Raw genomic sequence first — 19,844 nt, forward strand, 5'->3', positions numbered from 1 at the left:
GGGCCTATGAGGGCGGGGCACAAAAAGCCTGCAGGATAGCCACTCTGCTGCCTCCTCCTTTAAAAAAAATTTTAGTGACAGATCAGCTTCCTCTCTTAAGAAATCATTTAATCACTCACGTTAATTTGCTATTTCTGAAACTTAAAAAATTTGTGGAAAATATTTTCTCGCACATCAAATCACTTTTTCTAATTAAATATTTAAATAATCATAATTTTTACGTATTTGCCTGTGGTCACTTTACGAAAATGGCCATAATTCATAAGAAATATACATAATTTTATTCGCAATCATCTCCCATTTATGCAAATTATATTTTAGAAATTTTGATCTTCTTGTTATTTTCTGAGGTACGATTATCAAAAACTGTCTATTATCTACTTCATCTTTTAATAATGAGAGGTAAAATGAAAGAACAAAAGCTCTAGTGACGTGAATCTTAGTTTCTATTCCTGTTACGCTTCAGCTTCTTTGGGGATTGACGGAGTAAGCTGCAATTAGCTTACTTACTTGGCCGATTCTTTCTGGAAGCTTTTTCATTCCCACCTGATAAGGTTTTGCCCAGAAAATACATTTTGGTGATTTTGTTGTTTAAATAACGTCCAGCTTTTTAATCTGATATGCCAATGTTCGTTTCCCTCTACCCTCACTTTATGCCAGATGGGACTACTTCGGACGTCCACCTAATTGTTCTCTTGCTTCGCCAGCCTTGGTGCATACTGTCCACTCGGCCTTGGTGTCTCTTCTTTTTTTCCGTCTACAATCTGGTTCTCTCAAATTGCGTAACTCACATTTTTCCCTTCCTCTACATATGGATTCTGTGGGGAAATATTTTCTCATTCCTCAAGATTGATGCATCTCAAAAAACTTTCTAGTGCTTGAACCTGTCTCTATCTTATGAAGCCTGATTGCTCATCCATGGCCCTTCCTGGAATGCAGATTCCTTAAGCATAGAAACACTGCCTTAGGCTCTGCTGTAGTCCCAGCCACAAGCACGGTGCCAGAAAAACAGCAAGCAGCAAACATTTGCTGAATGAAGGAATACATAAGTATAAAGAAAATATAAATTTGATGGTATAAGAAATAAAATGTATGCATGAAGAGAAATGATTTTTACCCTGAAATATGTATATTTTAGGATACATAATAATAAACACTTCATGTTTATTATTATATATTAAATAAAGAAAAAATAATACAGACTGTTCACTTACCAGACTTGGTATATGGAAAATATAAAGTGTGTTGTTTTCTCCCATGGGAACTGATATAGCTACAGGTATTCTTAATAATAAGATCCATCACTAAAATTATGCAGAAATTCAGATAAAAATTTAAACCCAAGGACTTCTGTGAGTTTACTAAAAATCTGTGCAACCTTGGGCACTGGTAAATCCAGTGTTCCAAAGGTGCGCAAGTCACCACGGGAACCATAGGGAACAATGTTTTGTGGCCCTGGGCTTCTGGAACAGAAGAATGTGGGAGGCCAAGGGGAATTTAGGAATGCATTGAGAATGCCTGGCTGGGGCTGTTGGCTCCGGTCCAACCATGGAGAATGGTACTACAGTCAGAGGCAGTCAGGGATGAAAGATGATGGTAACTTGGTCCTTGTGGAGTTGTCTTTGGTTGACAGTAAGAACTGCTCTGTGAGTGCATATTTTACTTGTGTTGTTAGCTAGGAGTTAATTAAATAGCAATCTCTAGATACAAATGACTATAATCATTGGAGGCTTGCAAAAATTAGATTTTGGGAATGGGTTAGCATTTTTTAAATCTATGTTTTAACATGAATAACAGTTACTTATAACCTTTAGCATCACAGCAGGGTACCCTTATTTAATTCAACTATTATTTCTGCAAGTTAAAAATGATTCTTCTTATTTAACATCAGAGGATACTGAGTCCAAAATGTGTATGCAATGTTGGGAATGGGAGGAATGAAACCTGGGTTTTGGCAGGATTACTGCTTGCTAAGGAAACCAATTTAGGAGTCCATATGATGCACACACATTCTTTTCCCAGAAATTTAATCGCACATTTAAAAAATTTATTCTTCCAGCATGTTGATGCTCTGATTTGTGTCAGTTTTCTCATCTTTAAAATGGAGTTGGCAACAATGCTATGCCTCAAGACAACTGATGTCAGAACTGAGAAATAAATTGCTGTGCTTGGTTTCAGTGGAAATTAACTGCTATAATTATTTTCCTGATAGAAATATATAGGGCTCAATAGAGACATAAATGCATTTGGGAATAAACTTGCCATTACAATGTGTAACTCACAGATGGTATTTCTCAGACATAGTGGTGAGAGTGGGTGAGCATTGTCTGGGGAAGATTATTAAATTGTAAAAGTCAAAAATGGGCAAAAAGTTTACCTCTTAATTTTTTCTGTGATAGTGGGAGAGGCAAATGCAGTTGGATAAATTCTATTAGCTTAAAAAGCATACTGACTTGTTAGCCTATTTTTAAAATGAAGCAAACTGGCTAATAAATGAACTACTAGTGGATATATTGACTTGACCATGGATTTTTTTTTCCTTTACCTACTGAAATGGCACCATTTGTTACTGAATTAAGTCCAAGATGACTTCTGGATTGACCTGTTCAATTGGATGCTCATTATGTTCACTAAACCACTGCTTCTTATACTATGCTTCTTGGAATGCTTGTATCCTACTAAAAAGTCACAGGAGCAGAAAAAGTCCTTCAAGTTTTTGCAGAAGCCATGGGAGAACAATAGCCATGGCAGATAATGCAGCATCTTTTGTTTCACTATTAGCCTAAATTATCTCTAAATGGTTTGAAGAAAGTATGTTGATATAATCAGCTGTTCAGTCTGCTATGTAGCCTTTTCTCTCTCTCTTTTGTTCCTTTTGTCATGTAATGTTTTTACAATTGAAATATTTCTTTTTTTAAAGATTTATTTATTTTTGTTACAAAGTCAGATATACAGAGAGGAGATAGAGAGGAAGATCTTCCATTGGATGATCCGCAAGGACTGGAGCTGAGCCAATCCAAAGCCAGGAGCCTCTTCCGGGTCTCCCACGCGGGAGCAGGGTCCCAAAGCTTTAGGACATCCTCGACTGCTTTTCCAGGCCACAAGCAGGGAACTGGATGGGAAGCAGGGCCTCTGGGATTAGAACTGGTGCCCATATGGGATCCCGGCATGTACAAGGCGAGGATTTTAACCGTTACACTATATGCCGGGCCTTACAATTGAAATATTGCACAGAATTCCTGAGTTCCTGTCCATGGTCTTCCATCCTCATCCTCAGGGATGGACTGTGGTGAGTCCCTTGTACTACATGGAGTCGAAAAGTGGAACGATCTGATCTCTCAGTCCCACCTGGTTCTTACTGCTTTGATTCTGGTCTGGAGTTCTCTTTTTCTTTTCTCTTCTCCCCTCCCCTCCCCTCCCCTCCCCTCCCCTCCCCTCCCCTCCCCTCCCCTCCCCTCCCCTCCCCTCCCCTCCCCTCCCTTCCTGTCTTTCTCTCTCTCTCTTTCTTTCTTTCTTTCTTTCTTTCTTTCTTTCTTTCTTTCTTTCTTTCTTTCTTTCTTTCTTTCTTTCTTTCTTTCTTTCTTTCTTTCTTTCTTTTCCTGCCTGCCTGCCTGCCTTCTTTCCTTCCTTCCTTTCTTGATTTAGGGCCAGATTTACACAGAGAAGGAAAAACAGAGAGGGAGAACTTCCATCTGCTGGTTCACTCCTCAAGTGCCTGCAACCGCCAGAGCTGTTCTGAAGCCAGGAGTTTCTTCTGGGTCTCTCATGCGGGTGCAGGGTCCCAAGTCTTTGCCCTGTCCCTGGCTGCTTTCCCAGGCCACAAGCTAGATGGGAAGTGGAGCAGGCAGGACACGAACTGGCACTCATAAGGGATCCTGGCACATGCAAGATGAGGATTTAGCTGCTAGGCTACTGCGCCAGGCATTGTTTAAGAACTCTGGACACTAACCAAAGCAAAATTCACTCCCCCTTCTTTAAGTTCCCCTATATCATTACTATAGTATACTTCTTCATACACAGTCATATGTCCATTATTGCAGGCATGGACAATGGCAGAGTCCAACATCCTATTGACAAGATATAGTAAACAGTTTCATTCGGAGTTCATCTTTGTCTGGAAATAGAGACACATATTGTATTGTATCCTCACATCTGGATATGATAGTCTCCATTACACAGTTCCTATACATCCCCTTAAACAAAAAGCCACAATATAAAATCAGCAACAGGAAGAAAAATAGAAATTTACAATGCCATGAAGTTAAATAACGTGCTGCTAGGTATGACAGTCTCCATTACATAACTACTATACATCCCCTTAAATGAAAGGCCACAAAACAAAATCAACAACAGGAAGAAAAAAGAAATTAACAACACCATGGAGTTAAATGACATGCTACTGAATGACTAATGTGTCACTGAAGAAATGTAAAAGAAAAGGAATAGCACCCACCAAAACCAAAGGCAAATGAGAAGAACATCCCAGTAAAATAACAACAGAAGACTAAATCAATGAACAACCCATTGCTAAAATGACAGGAATGATTACCACCTATTTGTATTAACCCTGAATGTAAATGACTTAAACTAATCAATCAAACATCATGGATTATTCGACTGTATTAAAAAACAAAACCCATGTATTTGTTGCCTAGAGGAGACACATGTCACTAACAAAGATCAGCGGAAATTTTATCTCATGGATTTTGATTTTTTTTGTTAGTTTCATATCCTTAAAACACTTTCTTCTAAATTCAAAGTACTTATTTTAAAATTTCTTTTACTTGTGTGGATAACATCATTATTACCAAACAGCTGATGAGAAATGAGGATAATTTTTAGACTAGAACAAGTATATCTTTTTTTTTAAATTTTTTTTAATTTTGTTTTAATTAATATTTAGCATTATGTGACAGTTTCATAGGCTTTGGGAATCCCCCTCCCCCTCCCCTCCCCCCTGGTGGATTCCTCCACCTTGATGCAGCATTACAGTTCAAATTCAATCAAGATTCTTTCCTTGCAAACATATATTAAGCATGGAGTCCAGCTACTTATTGTCCAGATGGGTTGAACGGTTTCTTGGGGAGACCATTTCTGGTCCGAAGTCAGAGCTGCTATAATATCCTCACAGTCAATTAAGAGTCCCAATACAACATCAACAGCAATTTGCAATATTATGGAATTGACATAGTTTTGAGTAACCAGTATGTTAAAAAAAAAAAAAGAACAAAATAACAAAAAACAAGTCCTAACCACAACCTATGATTTGCTCATTGACATCTCAATTTTAGTTTATATACAGGACTGGACCGGCTGCTATATACCTTGAAAAGGCTATAGGGTACCATTCAGCTGTCTCATATCTATTTCATTTTAGTATTTAGCCATTTGTTGTGTTGAAGTATAATTTTGTTGATCTTGGCAGATCTTGGGATAATCTAGACTGGCTTGTAACTCTAACAAGATATTTGTCGACATTTAATGTGCAGAACATTTTTTTTTTTGGGGGGGGGTGTGCAGGAAAATCCTCAACACCATGGTGAGGAGTGACTAATCTTTGTGTCCCACCCAGCAAGGCATGAGCCAATCCATGCCAGCTCTTTCCTGTCAGATTTCAAGCTCTACTTTCTGTTGTTTGTCTATTTATTTTAGGGTTTTTTTTTTTTTTTTTTTTTTTTTTTTTTTTTTTTTTTTTTTTTTTTTAGTTTGTATGATTGTTTGTTTGCTGTGAGGGGTTTTCGAAGCGATCCCGATGGTCACTGCGAGGGAGGGCGGGGGTCCAGAGGTGGAGCCAGGCTCGGACCAGAGAAAGCTCTCCTCCCTGGTCCTGAAGGACATTAATTGTAGAACAAGTATATCTTACAACTGCTACCCTCTGACAGTGCCAGGCTCATTTTCCTTTCCATATTCCAGTGAGAGAATAGTCTCCTCTTTTCCTGCAACAATGTAACTTAGGTGTTTATTTCTTCCCTTCCTTCTCTCCCTCCTCATCTCCCTCTTTTCCTTTTTTTCAGTCTTCCTCTTGCCCCTTCTCTCAGTGCTGCCTTTGCTCCCATCTGAATCTGTTTTTTGTTCTGACGTCAGATCTGGTCATATCAACTTCTTACTGGTCTTTGTTCAGGTTGGGGACATACTTTATAAGACACAGGACAGTGTATTGCTGAGACTGGGCTGAAAGTGAGAGGGTGAGATACTACATAATAATAGTAATAGAAAAAGGTTGAAAAGATGGGGATTTTCATGTGGAGAATTCTAAGGGGGAAGGGGTGGTGAAAGAAGCTTCTTGGTGTTTTTGAAGACTTGTCATGGGTAGGAGAAGAATGACTAAGAGCTTTTAGGACAGCCTCAAGGAATAGAACCGGAACCAGAGGGTGTAGACATAACTTGACTTTGTCTAGGAGGGACTTATCTCTGCAGGTGCACATTCCTACTGCAGAGAATCCAAATGGTTGGAAAGAAATTTCTTCCATTATCTTGCTTCATCGACTCAAAAACATGCCTTTATTATGAAATCACAATCAGTAGGAACTTTGACCTCATAATAATCGAGACAATAATGTGCTTTATGATCTCATTAGAACCTTGGCATGTATGGGTGCTATATTTACATTATCTTGTTTGCATTTTTCTTGTGCAATTGCATCTTCTAGATTATGCACATTTGATTTAGAGAGGTCCTCTCATACTTATTTTTCTTGTTGCAACATTAAAAAGCTTAAGTACTTGTAGTGTCTTATTACCTTTAAAGATTTGCCATAATATTTATATTGTAAATATGCTAGGGAAAAATTAATCTTTTCATTTGGGTTTAAGGACTTCTATTAAGTAGCTTGCAATTCATTCTTTACAGCCAAAGTTTCTAAGAATTATCAAAGAAAATGCTTTTGTAAATTAATTTTAGAAAACAAATGAATGCTTAACTAAATTTGACTCCTCTTAAAGTGTAGATTTGGAGTTCTTATAATTAGACCATTTATTTTGTGAAATTAAAGGCTTATGCATTGAGAGGCTGAGTTTCTATTCCTAATGTACATTTTCTGGTAGAACATTCAGCTGAAACATGACTAGGGAATTTAGATGAATTTAGTTTCTACAAGGTTAAAACAACTGTGGAAACAGATTACTATTACTGAATTTATTCAGCCTTTTAAACAAAGGAGGTAAGTTTTATAAGAGACCTCAGTACTTCCGTTTTCATATCTTGCACATATAAAATCTCAGAGTTTTTCAATACAGCCATCTGAATTGCTGTCGTGACTTTTGACATGGCTATCTGGCAAGCTTTAGGCAGAATTCAATGCGGACATGTTTGAAAAGCTCCGTGCAGCAACTCATTCTTTTAGGAACGTCACAGTTTTAAAACGTATGACGACTTATATTTATATGGTTTTGGTTTAGGATTAAGATAGGAATGTTAGGAGGAGCTATGTTTTCAACTATTTTGCAAGATTATGTTTGGTTAGAATTACCGAGACGTTCAGGCTTATTGTACCAGTTAAGTTTTGGGGGGCTCCGGTGAAACAGATTCACAGGGACTGTCCCAGGCGGTGCTCGCTCCAAGCCAGCCGGCTCTCCTCGCGCGCCCCCTTTCTCCCGACAGGTAAAAAGCATAGTGGCAAGAAGCCCGGCGCAAGCCTCTCTCTTTCTGGAGAAGCCACTCAGGGCGCATGCTCCTCCGATGGTGGGTCCGAAGCGCCATTTTCGTATGGAAGGGACTGCCCCTTAATTAGGCACGGCCGTGGGACACCCGGCATTAAAGTTGTCCCAACTGTGGAAAGAGCTCGCAGAAAGAAGCCCCGGCACCTCTCTGACAGGAGCCCGGGCGGCAGCGCGTCGAGGCTACGTGAAGAAATTCTTTTGTGTTAAGTTTCCCTGTTGGACCAGTGGCCCTCCCGCCTCCCCTTCTCCCTTCCCTGTCCTTCTGGGGGCGCTGGCCTAGCTGCCCGCCTCGCCCTTTCCGGGACCCCTACAACAAATACCCACCTCGGGCATTTGTGATGATTTTGCGCTCACAGTGGCGTCCCCTGGGCACCCTCACTGGGTGGGGACGTTTTATAGCCGCGAGAACAAAGCCCAAGTTCTGCTCTAGTCTACTTCTGTGTGGAGAAAACCAGTTCGTGGACTTCTCAGCTAGGAAGTGGCGCTTTTTAAATTTCATTTTAAATAATTAATGTAAAGACGGAGACCCCGCAGTGGTGGGGATGGAGGTTGGCTGAAAGGCCAGCCGGGGGCGGGGGGGGGTGTTGAGGATTGGAGGTTTGTAAGTGCACTTGCGCGCGCGTGCAAGAGTTTAGAAGAACATGGGGGCGTGCGAGAGAATGAGAGAGTCTGACAGGAAAACCCCGGAGTGGGAGAAGACTTCACTGAGCACGGAAAAGGAAGGGGCGCCCGTGCCTGCAGGCCCCCGAGGCCTCAACAGCGCCCTCCCTCGGCGACTGCTACTCGCCACTGCCACCCCCTCCCCCGTTTCATTCATAAGTTTCTGGCCCTAAGGCCCCGCCCGGCTCCCCCTAGGGGCCCCAGGGCCCCGTTTCTCGTACTGCAATTGGTGAACGGCAACAAAGCCTTAGCAACTGGCTCCTAGTGACCCGCGGGGCGCCTGGTAACTGGGGCGCAGGCGGGCGGGGAGGAAGGACAGGGCTGTCCCTTTAAGGGATGGCCGTGGAGCCGTGAAAGTGGAGGGGGGCCGGGGGGTGGGGCGGGGAGGAAGGTCTGGGGGCGGACCTAGGGGGAGAAGGAGGAGGAAGAGTTGCTGCTGAAAGGAGGTGGCGGAGGAGGAGCCGGAGCAGCTGCTGCCAGCCCGCGGGCACCGGAGTCCTGCCCGCTGTCGCATGAGTAGCCACGGGCGCGATCGGGGCCAGCCGCGTCCTCCTCCATGATCACTTTGGGGGCCGGGGGAAGACTTGGCCCGGCCGTGAGAGCTGGTTTGCGTTTCCCAGGCGCGGCGGAGCAGCAGCAGCAGCAGCAGCCCGGGCCGAATCGGAGCGGCCACATCCCGGGGCGTGTGCGCCCCGCGCGAAGCGGGCTCGGGTTCCCCACGGAATGTTCCCGGGGCGCCCGGCGCGCTGACCCTGCAGCCGCCTCCGCCCTCGGCGCCCACGGCTTCCCTCGTCCGGGCTCGGTGTTTGGGACCACGAGTCGCCTGGTTCCCGGGCAGTGGGGAAGCCCCCGGGGGCGGGTGACCTCAGCTGGCCACGACCCAGCCCTCTACTGTGTGTATCTCGCTTAAGATGGCAGCGGAGTCAGGGGAGCTAATCGGGGCTTGCGAGTTCATGAAAGGTGAGGAGCAGCCGCCCCGCAGCCTCCTACCCTCCCCTACCCCCAACTCCTGCTCACTTCTGGCCGCTGCGTCCCGACTGCGGGCCCCCAGCTTCTCGCGGGTCCAGCAGGGTCCTGCAACAGCTGCGTGCGCTTATGTCCCCTGTGGCCACTCTGTTGTCCCCCAGGACCCCTGCTTCCGGCTTCTCCTTTCTTGCGTCCCTCGTCCCCTCCACAGTTCCCTCGGATGGCCTCCCCTGCCTCTGATGGGACAGCGCCGGCTTCTGCCCGGCCCGGCACCAGGCAGGTTCTTGTTCTGGGGATCTTGCCGCTTCAATCGATCCTTTCCGTCGCTTGGACCCTACCATTGCTGGTCTCAGTTTTCGGGACATCCCCATTGCTTCTTCCTTCCTCTTGAAGTGTCTGAAGCCCTGTGGGAGAGGCTCAGTTCGCTCTTCCCCTTCAGCAGTGGTGAGGTCCAGAGAGTTGGAAACCCAACTTGCATCTCCTGGTCTGCGGGGACTGTCGTCCCCACGCGGACCCTGAGAGCACCGGGATGTGTGTCTGCCACAAGGCTCCCAGGCTTCGGTCCTCCTCTCGCTTCTGTTACTGTTGTGCTCCTGGGTCTGCTTTCTGAGAAAGATGGGGTTTCTGAAAGAATTTTACGAGTTAATATGGGACTTTAAATTGTGGGTAGTAGATGTTATTTTGATCCTTCGGAATTATCACCACCCTGCACCTCTGCTTCCCTATTTCTCATAAGTTTTCTTCTGTCTTTTAAACTTGTCTTTCAGATCGGTTATATTTTGCTACTTTAAGGAATAGACCAAAAAGCACAGTAAATACCCACTATTTCTCCATCGATGAGGAGCTGGTCTATGAAAAGTAAGTTTCTATTTTTTTTTTCAACCATTTAGGTTGTTTGCTGTTTTCGTGCGGAAGTGCTGTGAGGTTTTTTTTTATATACATATTTTTATTATATTATTTATGTATCTGAGGTGAAGGGGGATATTGAGGGAGAATCCCCACCCAGTCTCCCACCTGCCCAAGGTCCCAGATGTGGGGCATGCTGAGATACTTGCTCAAGTGGTCTTAATAGTCTTCCAGTTATGGATCCCTGCCAGTCACATCCCTCCCAGCTCGATTAGGTCATTGAAGAAGCCACTGATTGTCACAGTGCTGTGAGTTTTTACAGAGGTTTCAGTCACTTTTCTCCCATGGTGCACATAACATCACCTTATTTATAAGGCTCAAATGTTTGGGAAGAAGTGAAGGGAACATTAACCTAATCTGAACCTGTCCACACCCCAGTCATTTGAGATGTCCATCTAGATCAGTTCTTACCACCAGAAGACAACAACTGTAGATTACAGATGCTTCCCAGAGTAGGGCCAAGCAGGTATATCTCGGTCGTTGCCAGACTGTAATTGGCCTGTGAATCAGTGGCCAAGTATTTATGAGACACCCACAGGGCTCAGGACTGTGAGCATACTACAGGCGCTGAAGTTTACAGTTCACAAGGCGTCTGTTGTAGCTTAGCCTTTTCTGATGGTGCAGTTCCTTTCAGAAAGTGGGGCACATTAGCTGGAGGAAGCTGTGTGCAAGCTGGATCTAGGAGTAAGATGCTGCCTATAGGATGACACTGATAGAGTGGTGCTGGTCGGGGACCCCCCAAAGTCATGCTCTTTCTTTGCCTCTGAGGAAGGAATGCAGAATTGTTGATTTGCTGTCTTTGGCTCATTTGCTTCTGTGGGATTAGGATTGAGGGCAGAAAATAAGGACAGGGAACTGTGATCAAGTGATAGGATGGTACTTCACCAAGTTCATACAAAATGGAATGAAAAAGAAAAGTTGATTTTGCTACAAAAATATGAAATCTGCGCATAGTTTTTGCATAATACACATTTCCAATGGATTTTTTGAAGACCCCTCATGAATTCAGTGAAAGCAGCCCATGATGAGAAAAAGAAGGCTGGATTGATTGGGTCATTTCTTTTAAGAAAAGAGCTGGTGTTGCTGAGGAGGTTACTATATTCTAATTTAAACATTCGTTTACTGTCTTGCTGTCTCAACCAAATGCACATTTGAATAAGCCAGGTAGCTTTCCAGGACTTGTCCTGTTATAAAGCATGTTGGACTGTTGTGCCTAAGGATTTGTGACTCATTTCAGGCTTTGAAGAGTAAATGTCCTGGGCCTTCCTTGAGCCCTCAATCAGTGCTTTGGAGGGGCTGCTGAGGATGTGAGGAGGGCTCTCTTTGGAAGCTGAAGTCCAGCTGGGAGTGAAGGAGCCCTTTACCTGCCCTGAGTGCCCAGAGCTGCGTCCTTGGTGTCAGGTTACAGCTCTGCTGCTGGGCGGAATGGAGCTGGGCTCAGCCTGCTCCCTGACCTTGGGTACCTGGGTGATGTCATTGCCAGCAGTGTTCATGGAGTGTTCATTCTGCTGTTGAGAATGTGCATTGTTGAGGCTTTCTTCCTGTGAATGTAGGATTTGGGAAGCTCTTGTGAGTCTGAGGATGGGGGCTGTCTCTATGCATGGCGTTTTGTTCCATTCTGCAGTGACCAACGTGCCATTGAACATGTCATTGAACATGCTCTGGTCCCTGAGATCTGAGTCACTCTTGACACTGTTGGCAATAGATCCAGCAGAAAATTACATCTAATCAACTGAACACAGCTCGCACAGACTTTTGATCCTAATATTGATATATAAGCACAATTTCGCATATGATTTTGATGATGGTTCTATAAGATGGGACTGCAAATTACATTTTTAAAAATGTTACTGTACTGTATTTCTGGTGTCTTCTAAGGAAGGTCTTGCTGGAGAGGGCATTCAGTTTGTGGATTTGGATGCTGTTTGAAATGATGACAAGGACTCCAGCCTGGATGGTGTTTTCTGCTCTTGTTTGCATCTGTGCTGCTGTGACGTGGCAGCACCTGTGGTCTCCAGCTTCCCACAACTCTAGCCTTTTTGTTGCTCCAAATTACCCTGTGCTGAGTGACCAGGGAATAAAATGATGGTGAATACATATATGGCATTCAAGGAGCTCCTAGGCAATAGTGAGGGTAACAGGACTGCAGATAGAGGTACAGCAAAGTTAACTGCCCTGAGAGAGATGTAGCCCCTATGCTTGGAGGAGTGTTCAGAAAGACCTGTGAAGGAGTTGAGAACACGACAAGGATGGATGGCGTTCAGCAGTCAGAGATGTGAGAGGACGGATCCTTCAAGAAAGACCAGTAAGGATGGGGAGGGAGGTGTAGGTTGAGTGTTCAGGAACAGTGGCTCCTCCAGGTTGCTTGATATGTGCAGGTCTTCTGTGTGTACAGGACTCCGAAGCCAAGAGATTGGTGTTGGTTGGACCCAAACTGAATGTCAGGATGAGGAATCTGTGAATTCCTCGATATGCCACAGAGCTCTCTGGAGGTTTTGGGAGCATGTATGGTATGACAGGATTTGTGCTAATTGTGAATATTGACAAACATTATTTCAGGATTTGAATGTGTGCCAGATGCTATGTGTGCTACAGTTATTCATTCATTTTATTTTTGCTTTCATTCTATGCGACTGGCACCATGATCATCTTTATTATACAGTGATAAAATAAGGTACAGAGAGGGTGGGCCACTTGCCTCAAGGCACAAAAAACACAGCAGAGTTGGAAGGTGAGACCAAGTACCCGGTTCCAGGGGACACCTACCCTCTCTCAAAACAGGAAGATGACAGTGCCTATGAAGTTGGATTAGACAGGCCCAGCAGGCCCGTGCTGAGATGTTCCTGGGAAGAAAACAATGCCTAGGCTGGAGTGGTGGCAGCGCTGATGGAAAAGAGGGATGTCCAGTCGTGAAGCTGGACAGCAAATCAGGGACTGTGGGTTGTGGGGACCCGAGGAAAAAGAGAGTTTCCAGCAGCCCTGAAGGCAGTCAGCATTGCTGTCAGCCTGGGGATCCTCGACTGGAACAAGGAAGTGGTGTGGTAGGACTGTTCTCCCTGTAAGACGTGGAATACTCAACACTACAGTTGGATTTGGGAGTTTCCTCAAAGGGGTGCTAAGGCTGTGTGAATGACTTAGAGTTCTGGGAAGGAGAAGATATGTGGGTCTGTAGTTTCACAGGTTAGGGCCAGGATGAGGGGCAAAGCATGCAGCCACATAAAGTGGGAAAATAGCGGAGGAGAGAGGAGAAAACGGACGGGAACACCTTGGCTTCATGGAAATGAGAGACCACAAAACATCTCAGAGGGCGTGAGGCAACCTGGGCTCTCTCAGACCACCCTGGAGGCAGCGGGGTCCCGACTGTCGTGCTTGAGTCCATGCCTTGCTGAGGACATGGGGGCCGTACAACAAGGGATCTTTACAGTCCTGGACTTGTGTAATTTTCTACCTTTCTGGCGAAATAGTCACCTGAGAAACTTTTAAAATCAGCAACTTGACTTGTTCAGGCTTCAGATTCTATGGACACAGCTGTGTTCTTCACAGATGTTTATTTGGTTGTCAGAGAATGGTAGCCCCCCCCCCCCCGTTCCCAACCCCCTCGCAGTTAAAATTGAAACCTTCTAAGAAGACGGTGGAGGAAGTTTAACCAAGTGGCCTCATGATGTTGGGCTATTAGGATGATAATTTGAATTTTCTGTTTTATTTTTACCTACTTAAAAATGATCTATTTGAAAAGTGGAGAAGTGGGGAACGAGAGAAAGAAGGAAAATAAGAAAAAAGAGAAAGGAATAAACAATCAAGCAAATAAATAAATCTCTTCTATCTGATGGTTTATTCCCCAATGCCTGCAATCCAGGTTTGCCACATGGGTGGCAGGGTGTGCAGCTACTTGAACCATCATTTACCACCTGCAAGGATACACATTACCAGGAAGCTGAAATTTGGAACAGAACCAGGACCCAAACCCAGGCACTCCTGTTTGAGATGTGTATTTCTTAACAGCTACACCAAATTCCCTACTCCTCTGCTTGAGTTTTAGATGGACCTTGTCTCAATACTAGAAAGACCTAAGCAATGTGAAAAAAAAAACAATGGATGATGAGAAATCATCTTTTGCTCTTGGGTTATGATCCATAGCTCTGAATAAAAATCCAGGGATAGGTTAACACACTTGTGGTACAAAGATAGCCCCCTAAAAGGGAACTTTCCAGAGAATTATGTATATTTGATATACTACAAATAACATACAACTCTCCAGAAAGGCTAATTTTTTGGTGTTGGACTTGGGCCCTATAATCTGAATAGAAGCTTACTTTTAATGACTTGGCTCATGAGTTAGCAAAGTCAAATATGTTAATTGTTAAAATTTTTGTGTGCCTCCCGGTAGGGTCATGGATAGAGAGTGAGTTGGTAATCATGAGGAAAGCCAGCTTATGGTGAAGAATATGTATGTGGTGTGTTTGTTTCCAGCTTTGTCCATTTTTGTTTCTTCTCTCTTTGGGTTTTCCAAGGAGAAGTCTTAAGGATGCCAGCAAGCTCTTCATGAAGCTACTCTGGCGACTGAATTTTAAGCAGTTCTCGAAGTGACTCGAAGAATTTCACCATGAGCATGTTAAGAATGAGCAGCCTCTAATAAGAACTAATTAGCTAAGTGGAAGACTTACATAATTTGAAACATTTGATTTTCATTTGAGTTTCATTAAAGTGGCCTGATATTAATACATCCAAGAATTCTTGGATAAATTATTTATTGAAGGGGGATTTCTTTTGTCTGTGGCTTATGTGGCATAGGTATCAGTTCAAAGTGTGTACGTGAGATATCTTGGAAGTGCAGAAAATTCTTGCCTAGACATCTTTGCAGGAAGGGGTATTTAGATATAGGTGAGAAGAAGCCCTTCTGGATTTTCAATTTCTATTTCAAGTTTAAATTTTCTATTTCTATTTCATGTAGCAAGTAGCATGGCTTAGTGGGAAGTTGGATGCCACTTAAGCAGATACCTGCATGTGAGTCTGGGGGATCTCTGCTCTCATTGTGACTTGTTTTGATATAGGCAGAGGAGAAAATTGGTGGAATTCTGAGACAGATGTCACTGTTGAAATGACAGTAAAATCCCAACAACAATAACAGCTGCAGCTGACTTGTATACTCTTGTACCAGGCAGTGTTCTAGGCTCTCTCACACGCTCTCTCCTTCTTTCTCCCCCAGCTCCCATCACAAGCCTCCCTCCCCAGAATCCTTAGAACAACTTTAGCAGATAGCTATTTATGTCACCACTTAGGAGTGAGGAAACTGAGGTCTAAAGAGGGGCAGAATATTGCCTGAGGTCACTCAGCTAGAAAGTGCCCATCCAAGCCACAGGCAGCCTGTCCTGGAGTCTGGATCTCAGGTTTCCATTTCTTCCCAGCATCCTGAGTCTGAAGCTGATGAGGAGAGAGGGGCAACGCTGCTCCTCCCTGCCAGGCTGTGTCCCCCTGATGGGGGTGATGATTGTTCTGAGAAATGTGCCACAGATAGGGTGTGCCTATACTATGTCCAGCTTGTATCTGGGACTATCTGGGCGTAATTAAAACTTGTTTGTACTTCCACTTTTGTGTGTGTCATTTTGCCTTTTTTAATCTAAATGTTCTGCCAAAAGGAAAGAAAAAAGAAATTGGGATGTTGTTATTTATTAGTGGGACATGTGAAAGTAAAAGCAGGCCAAGTTTTCTAAGTGTATGTGCAGTGCTTATGTGCTTAAGTTTGCTTATGTGTGCAACTATCGTTATTATGCAGTGCACATTACAGGAAGTGGACTTGTATGTATATATTCATAGTCAGTTCTGAGTTCTGTGACTCATTTGAGTCAAATTTTGCTTCCAAGATATTTAAGTATTTGCTTTTCTTTTTTTTTTTTTTTGATTTATATTTTTATTGGAAAGTCAGATTTACAGAGAGGAGGAGAGACAGACAGAAAGATCTTCCATGCACTGGCTCACTCCCCTAGTGGCTACAATGGCTGTTGCTGAGCCAATCCACAGCCAGGAACCAGAAACTTCTTCTGGGTCTCTCATGTGAATGAAAGGTCCCAAGGCTTTGCATCATCCCCTACTGCTTTCCCAGGCCAGAAGCAGGATGATGAAGGAAAGTGGAGCAGCTGGGATACAAACTGGCACCCACATGGGATCCTGGTGGTGCATGCACGGTGAGGACTTTAGGCACTAGGCTGTGGTACCGTTGTATTTGCTATTTTGACCTCAAGGCATTCACAGTATGTAGTCAGTCTCTGATCTTCATTGGTGAATTGTTTTTCAGTTCTTTCACTTTGTTTGAGATAAGCCTGTGAGCATGCAGAATTTAATCAATGTGCCAGGAGAGTGTTCTTCACAAGGCCAGTCCTACCCTGGCAGCCAGAGAGACAGAGACATGGAGGGAGTGGGAGGAGAGAGGGAGAGATCTAACTGGGCTGCAGGAGGGCTCAGAGGGAGCTGTTTGCCAGGTCACTACAGGGCAGCTTCATTATTTGGTTTGAAGTAGATTCCTGAGACATCAGATGTTCTCATTTTGAGTCCACAAACACATTCCAAGCTAAAAGTAAATGACTTATTTAGACATGGCTCAATACACCTTTGACTAAAACAAACAAACAAAAAAATGACTCAACACATTTTTATGGGAAGTGAAAAACAATTCAAAACATTTAAGTGGTTGAAAAGTGTTTTACACGAAACTAGCATAATCTAGGTGGGATAGATTCTGACACACTGCACTGTGTTTTATGAATCAACACATGTAAAGACACTTCAACAAGTATGTGGAGAATGGAATGGAAAGATAATGTGCATTTTGTGCTAACCTTATTGGATTGCTGTACTTAGTACAGGGTGTGGCATAGAGCTGGTGCTCACGAAATTAAAGTTGAATTAATGAATGAGGAGGGAAAGAAAGGAAGGAAGGAGGAGATTTCAGGCAAAGTCACAAGAAAAAGCACACGAGGAAAAACAAGGTTGCTAGGTGAAGCCCAATACTTGAATGGAATGTGGTCATGGATGAGAATGGACACTTGATTGGGTGCTGGATTGTGGAAAAGCACAGGGCCTCTGTCAGTTCTGCATGGTGATCAATGGCTCTGATTTAGGCCAGGCAATGGCAGGACTGTATTTGGAAGAAAAAGGCCAGGTGGGCAGAGGCTGGAGAGTGGAGATTGTCTCCGTGTGGGACTGAGAGATCTGGGAGGAGTTCAAGGAGAATTTAGTTTCTGGATTGGGTCTGTAGGAGAAAGTGATACCTCTAAGTAGGTGAAGTATGTAAATCAGAGGGCTTTGTTCTGTTTTGTTTGGTTTTAGGGATGGAAGATAGGGGAGTTATAATGGAGTCTTTATCTTCTCTGATCTTTAAGTAGAAAATCTGCCTGTTTAGACATTTACTTGTTTAAACTTGGGGGGGATTTGAAATTAATGTGGGGCAATTAATTTCAAATTTGTTTCTGGTTTTGTGGCGTGAGTTGGGCTGTCTGCATTTCATTGTGAAATTTGTTGTTTAACTTGTTTTTTTTAAAGTTTTAGCTGCTTTTATAAGTTTCTTTAAGTTTAAGGTTTTTTTAAGCTTTAAAAATATTTTGGTTTTGTTCATCAACTAAATCCTTCCAGAACCAACCAAGATTTATATGTTAAATAAGAGCCTTCTAAAATATTGTCTTTTTATTGAAAGTGTGTAATTAGTGCTAGTCCTTAACAACTTGAAAATACCTGATAAATGATATGGTTATTTGTGATTCATAGGGCATTCCTGTATAAGAAATAGTTTGTGTAAACTCTGCTTTTTGAAACAATTTCTCTTATTACTTTGTTATTTTGTTCTTTTAAAATACATTTATTTATTTACTTATTTGAAAGGCAGAGTTACAGAGTGAGGAGAGAGAGAGAGAGAGAGAGAGAGAGAGAGAGAGAGAGAGAGAGAGAGAGAGATTCCATAGATTCCATTTGCTGCTGCTTCACCTTCACTGCCCAAAAGACTGCAGCAGCCAGGGCTGGACCAGCTGCACTGAAGGCAGTGGACTGGAACTCTATCTTGGTCTCCCATATAGGAGTGGCATGGGCCCAAGAACTTAGGTGATCTGCTGCTTTCCCGGATATGTTAGCTGGAGTTGGACCAGAAGTGCAGCAGTTGGGACTTGGACTGGTGCTCATCCAGGATACCGATGTCTTAAGCCATAGCTTAATTTGCTAGGTTACCACACTAATCCCAGTGTTTTGGTCTCAAACATGTTCACATTCTGTTGATGCCGAATTTGTCCATTAATATTTCTTTCTAAAATAACATCTGATTTAATCTTTTTTTTTTTTAATTGGAAAGTCAGATATACAGAGAGGAGAAGAAACAGAGAGGAAGGTTTCCATCTGTTGTTTCACCCCCCAAGTGGCCGTAATGGCTGGAGCTGTGCCAATCCAAAGTCAGGAGCCTGGAACCTCTTCCGGGTCTCCCACACCGGTGCAGGGTCCTTTGGGTCGTCCTTGACTGCTTTCCCAGGCCACAAGCAAGGAGCTGTGTGGGAAGTGGGGCTGCAGGGATACAAACTGGCACCCATATGGGAGGCTGGTGTATGCAAGTCTAGGGCCCTAGCCGCTAGGCTACTGTGCTGGATCCTGGTTTAATCTTTTGAGGACAACAAAAAGCAGCTTATTTCATTCTTGCTAGATATATACTAGTCATGCATTTATTCAGGCTTGTTTGGGCATTTGGCATTTCTGTGAGGTCAGTTCTATAGAAAACTGGAAAGTTACATCCTAAAGTACCAAAGCTGATTTATCATTTAACTGTTTGTGGAGTGGTTGGCATTGTGGCACAGCTGGTAAAAATGTGTTTTCAGTACGGTCATCCCATATGTATCCCATGTGTATCTTGGCCACTTCACTTCCTATCCAGCTCCCTGCTAACATTCATGGGAAAAGCAATGGAGAATGGCCCATGTGTTTGGGCTCTTGCTATCCATTTGGGAAACCCAGATGAATTGCCTGGCTCCTGGCTTTGGCTTGGCCCATTCCTGGCTATTGTGGCCTTCTAGAGAGTGAGCAGCAGATGGAAGCTCTCTCTCTCTCTTTCTTTCTCCTATAACTCTGCCTTTCCAATAAATACATCTTAAAAAAATGTACATTTATAAAAATCTTTCTAAAATGAGTTCATATTTCTGTGTTTTTAAAGCATGTTGTTGATCATAATTTCCTTTTTTCCCCCTGTAATATCCAGGCCATATCATTATGGATGTGTGAGTTGGACACTGCTGTAATTCAGGGGTAGTTTTAGAAACTCCTGAAGCTATTCATGAAATGACCCTAGTTTGCTAAACATCGGTGTCTTTTCATAGTGTGAATCTGTTCCATTTTCATTGATCCTCCTGTTTGCTGAATGTGTTGTGGGTGCTGCTTTGTTGGGATGACATTGATGTTGCTGCCAGTGTACCTCCTGCTAGTGGCTCCTCCCTGTGAGCTGCTGGTGTGTCTGATAGTTGTGTAGAGAAAGCAGAGATCACATCTTGTTAGCATTTGCTACCAGATGAGCCTAACTAGACTCCAAGTGTTGATAGCTCGCTATATCTCTTTTAGAGATCCATTTGTTTATTTGAAAGAGTCTCAGAGGAAGGTGGACAGAGGAAGATAGGGAGACAGGGGCAAGAGGA

At 43.5% G+C, this 19,844-nt stretch overlaps 1 protein-coding gene across 3 annotated transcripts in view; it reads left to right on the plus strand.

The window, feature by feature from the left end:
• Positions 1-1,509: 1,509 nt before the first annotated feature.
• The window catches only part of CDC14A (cell division cycle 14A), a 178,175-nt gene continuing 159,840 nt past the window's right edge, over positions 1,510-19,844 (plus strand). For 2 of the 3 annotated variants that reach the window (XM_058659647.1, XM_036494656.2), the window contains exons 1-2: positions 9,138-9,279; positions 10,053-10,143. In XM_058659647.1, coding sequence (XP_058515630.1) covers positions 9,231-9,279; positions 10,053-10,143 — 140 coding nt within the window. In that variant the 5' untranslated portion in view covers positions 9,138-9,230. Of the gene's footprint in view, positions 1,647-9,137; positions 9,280-10,052; positions 10,144-19,844 lie in introns of those variants that run through there. The other variant, XM_058659654.1, reaches the window with a different exon arrangement.

Source organism: Ochotona princeps, chromosome 2 (genome assembly GCF_030435755.1).
Source record: "Ochotona princeps isolate mOchPri1 chromosome 2, mOchPri1.hap1, whole genome shotgun sequence".
Classification (NCBI taxonomy): Eukaryota; Metazoa; Chordata; class Mammalia; order Lagomorpha; family Ochotonidae; genus Ochotona; species Ochotona princeps.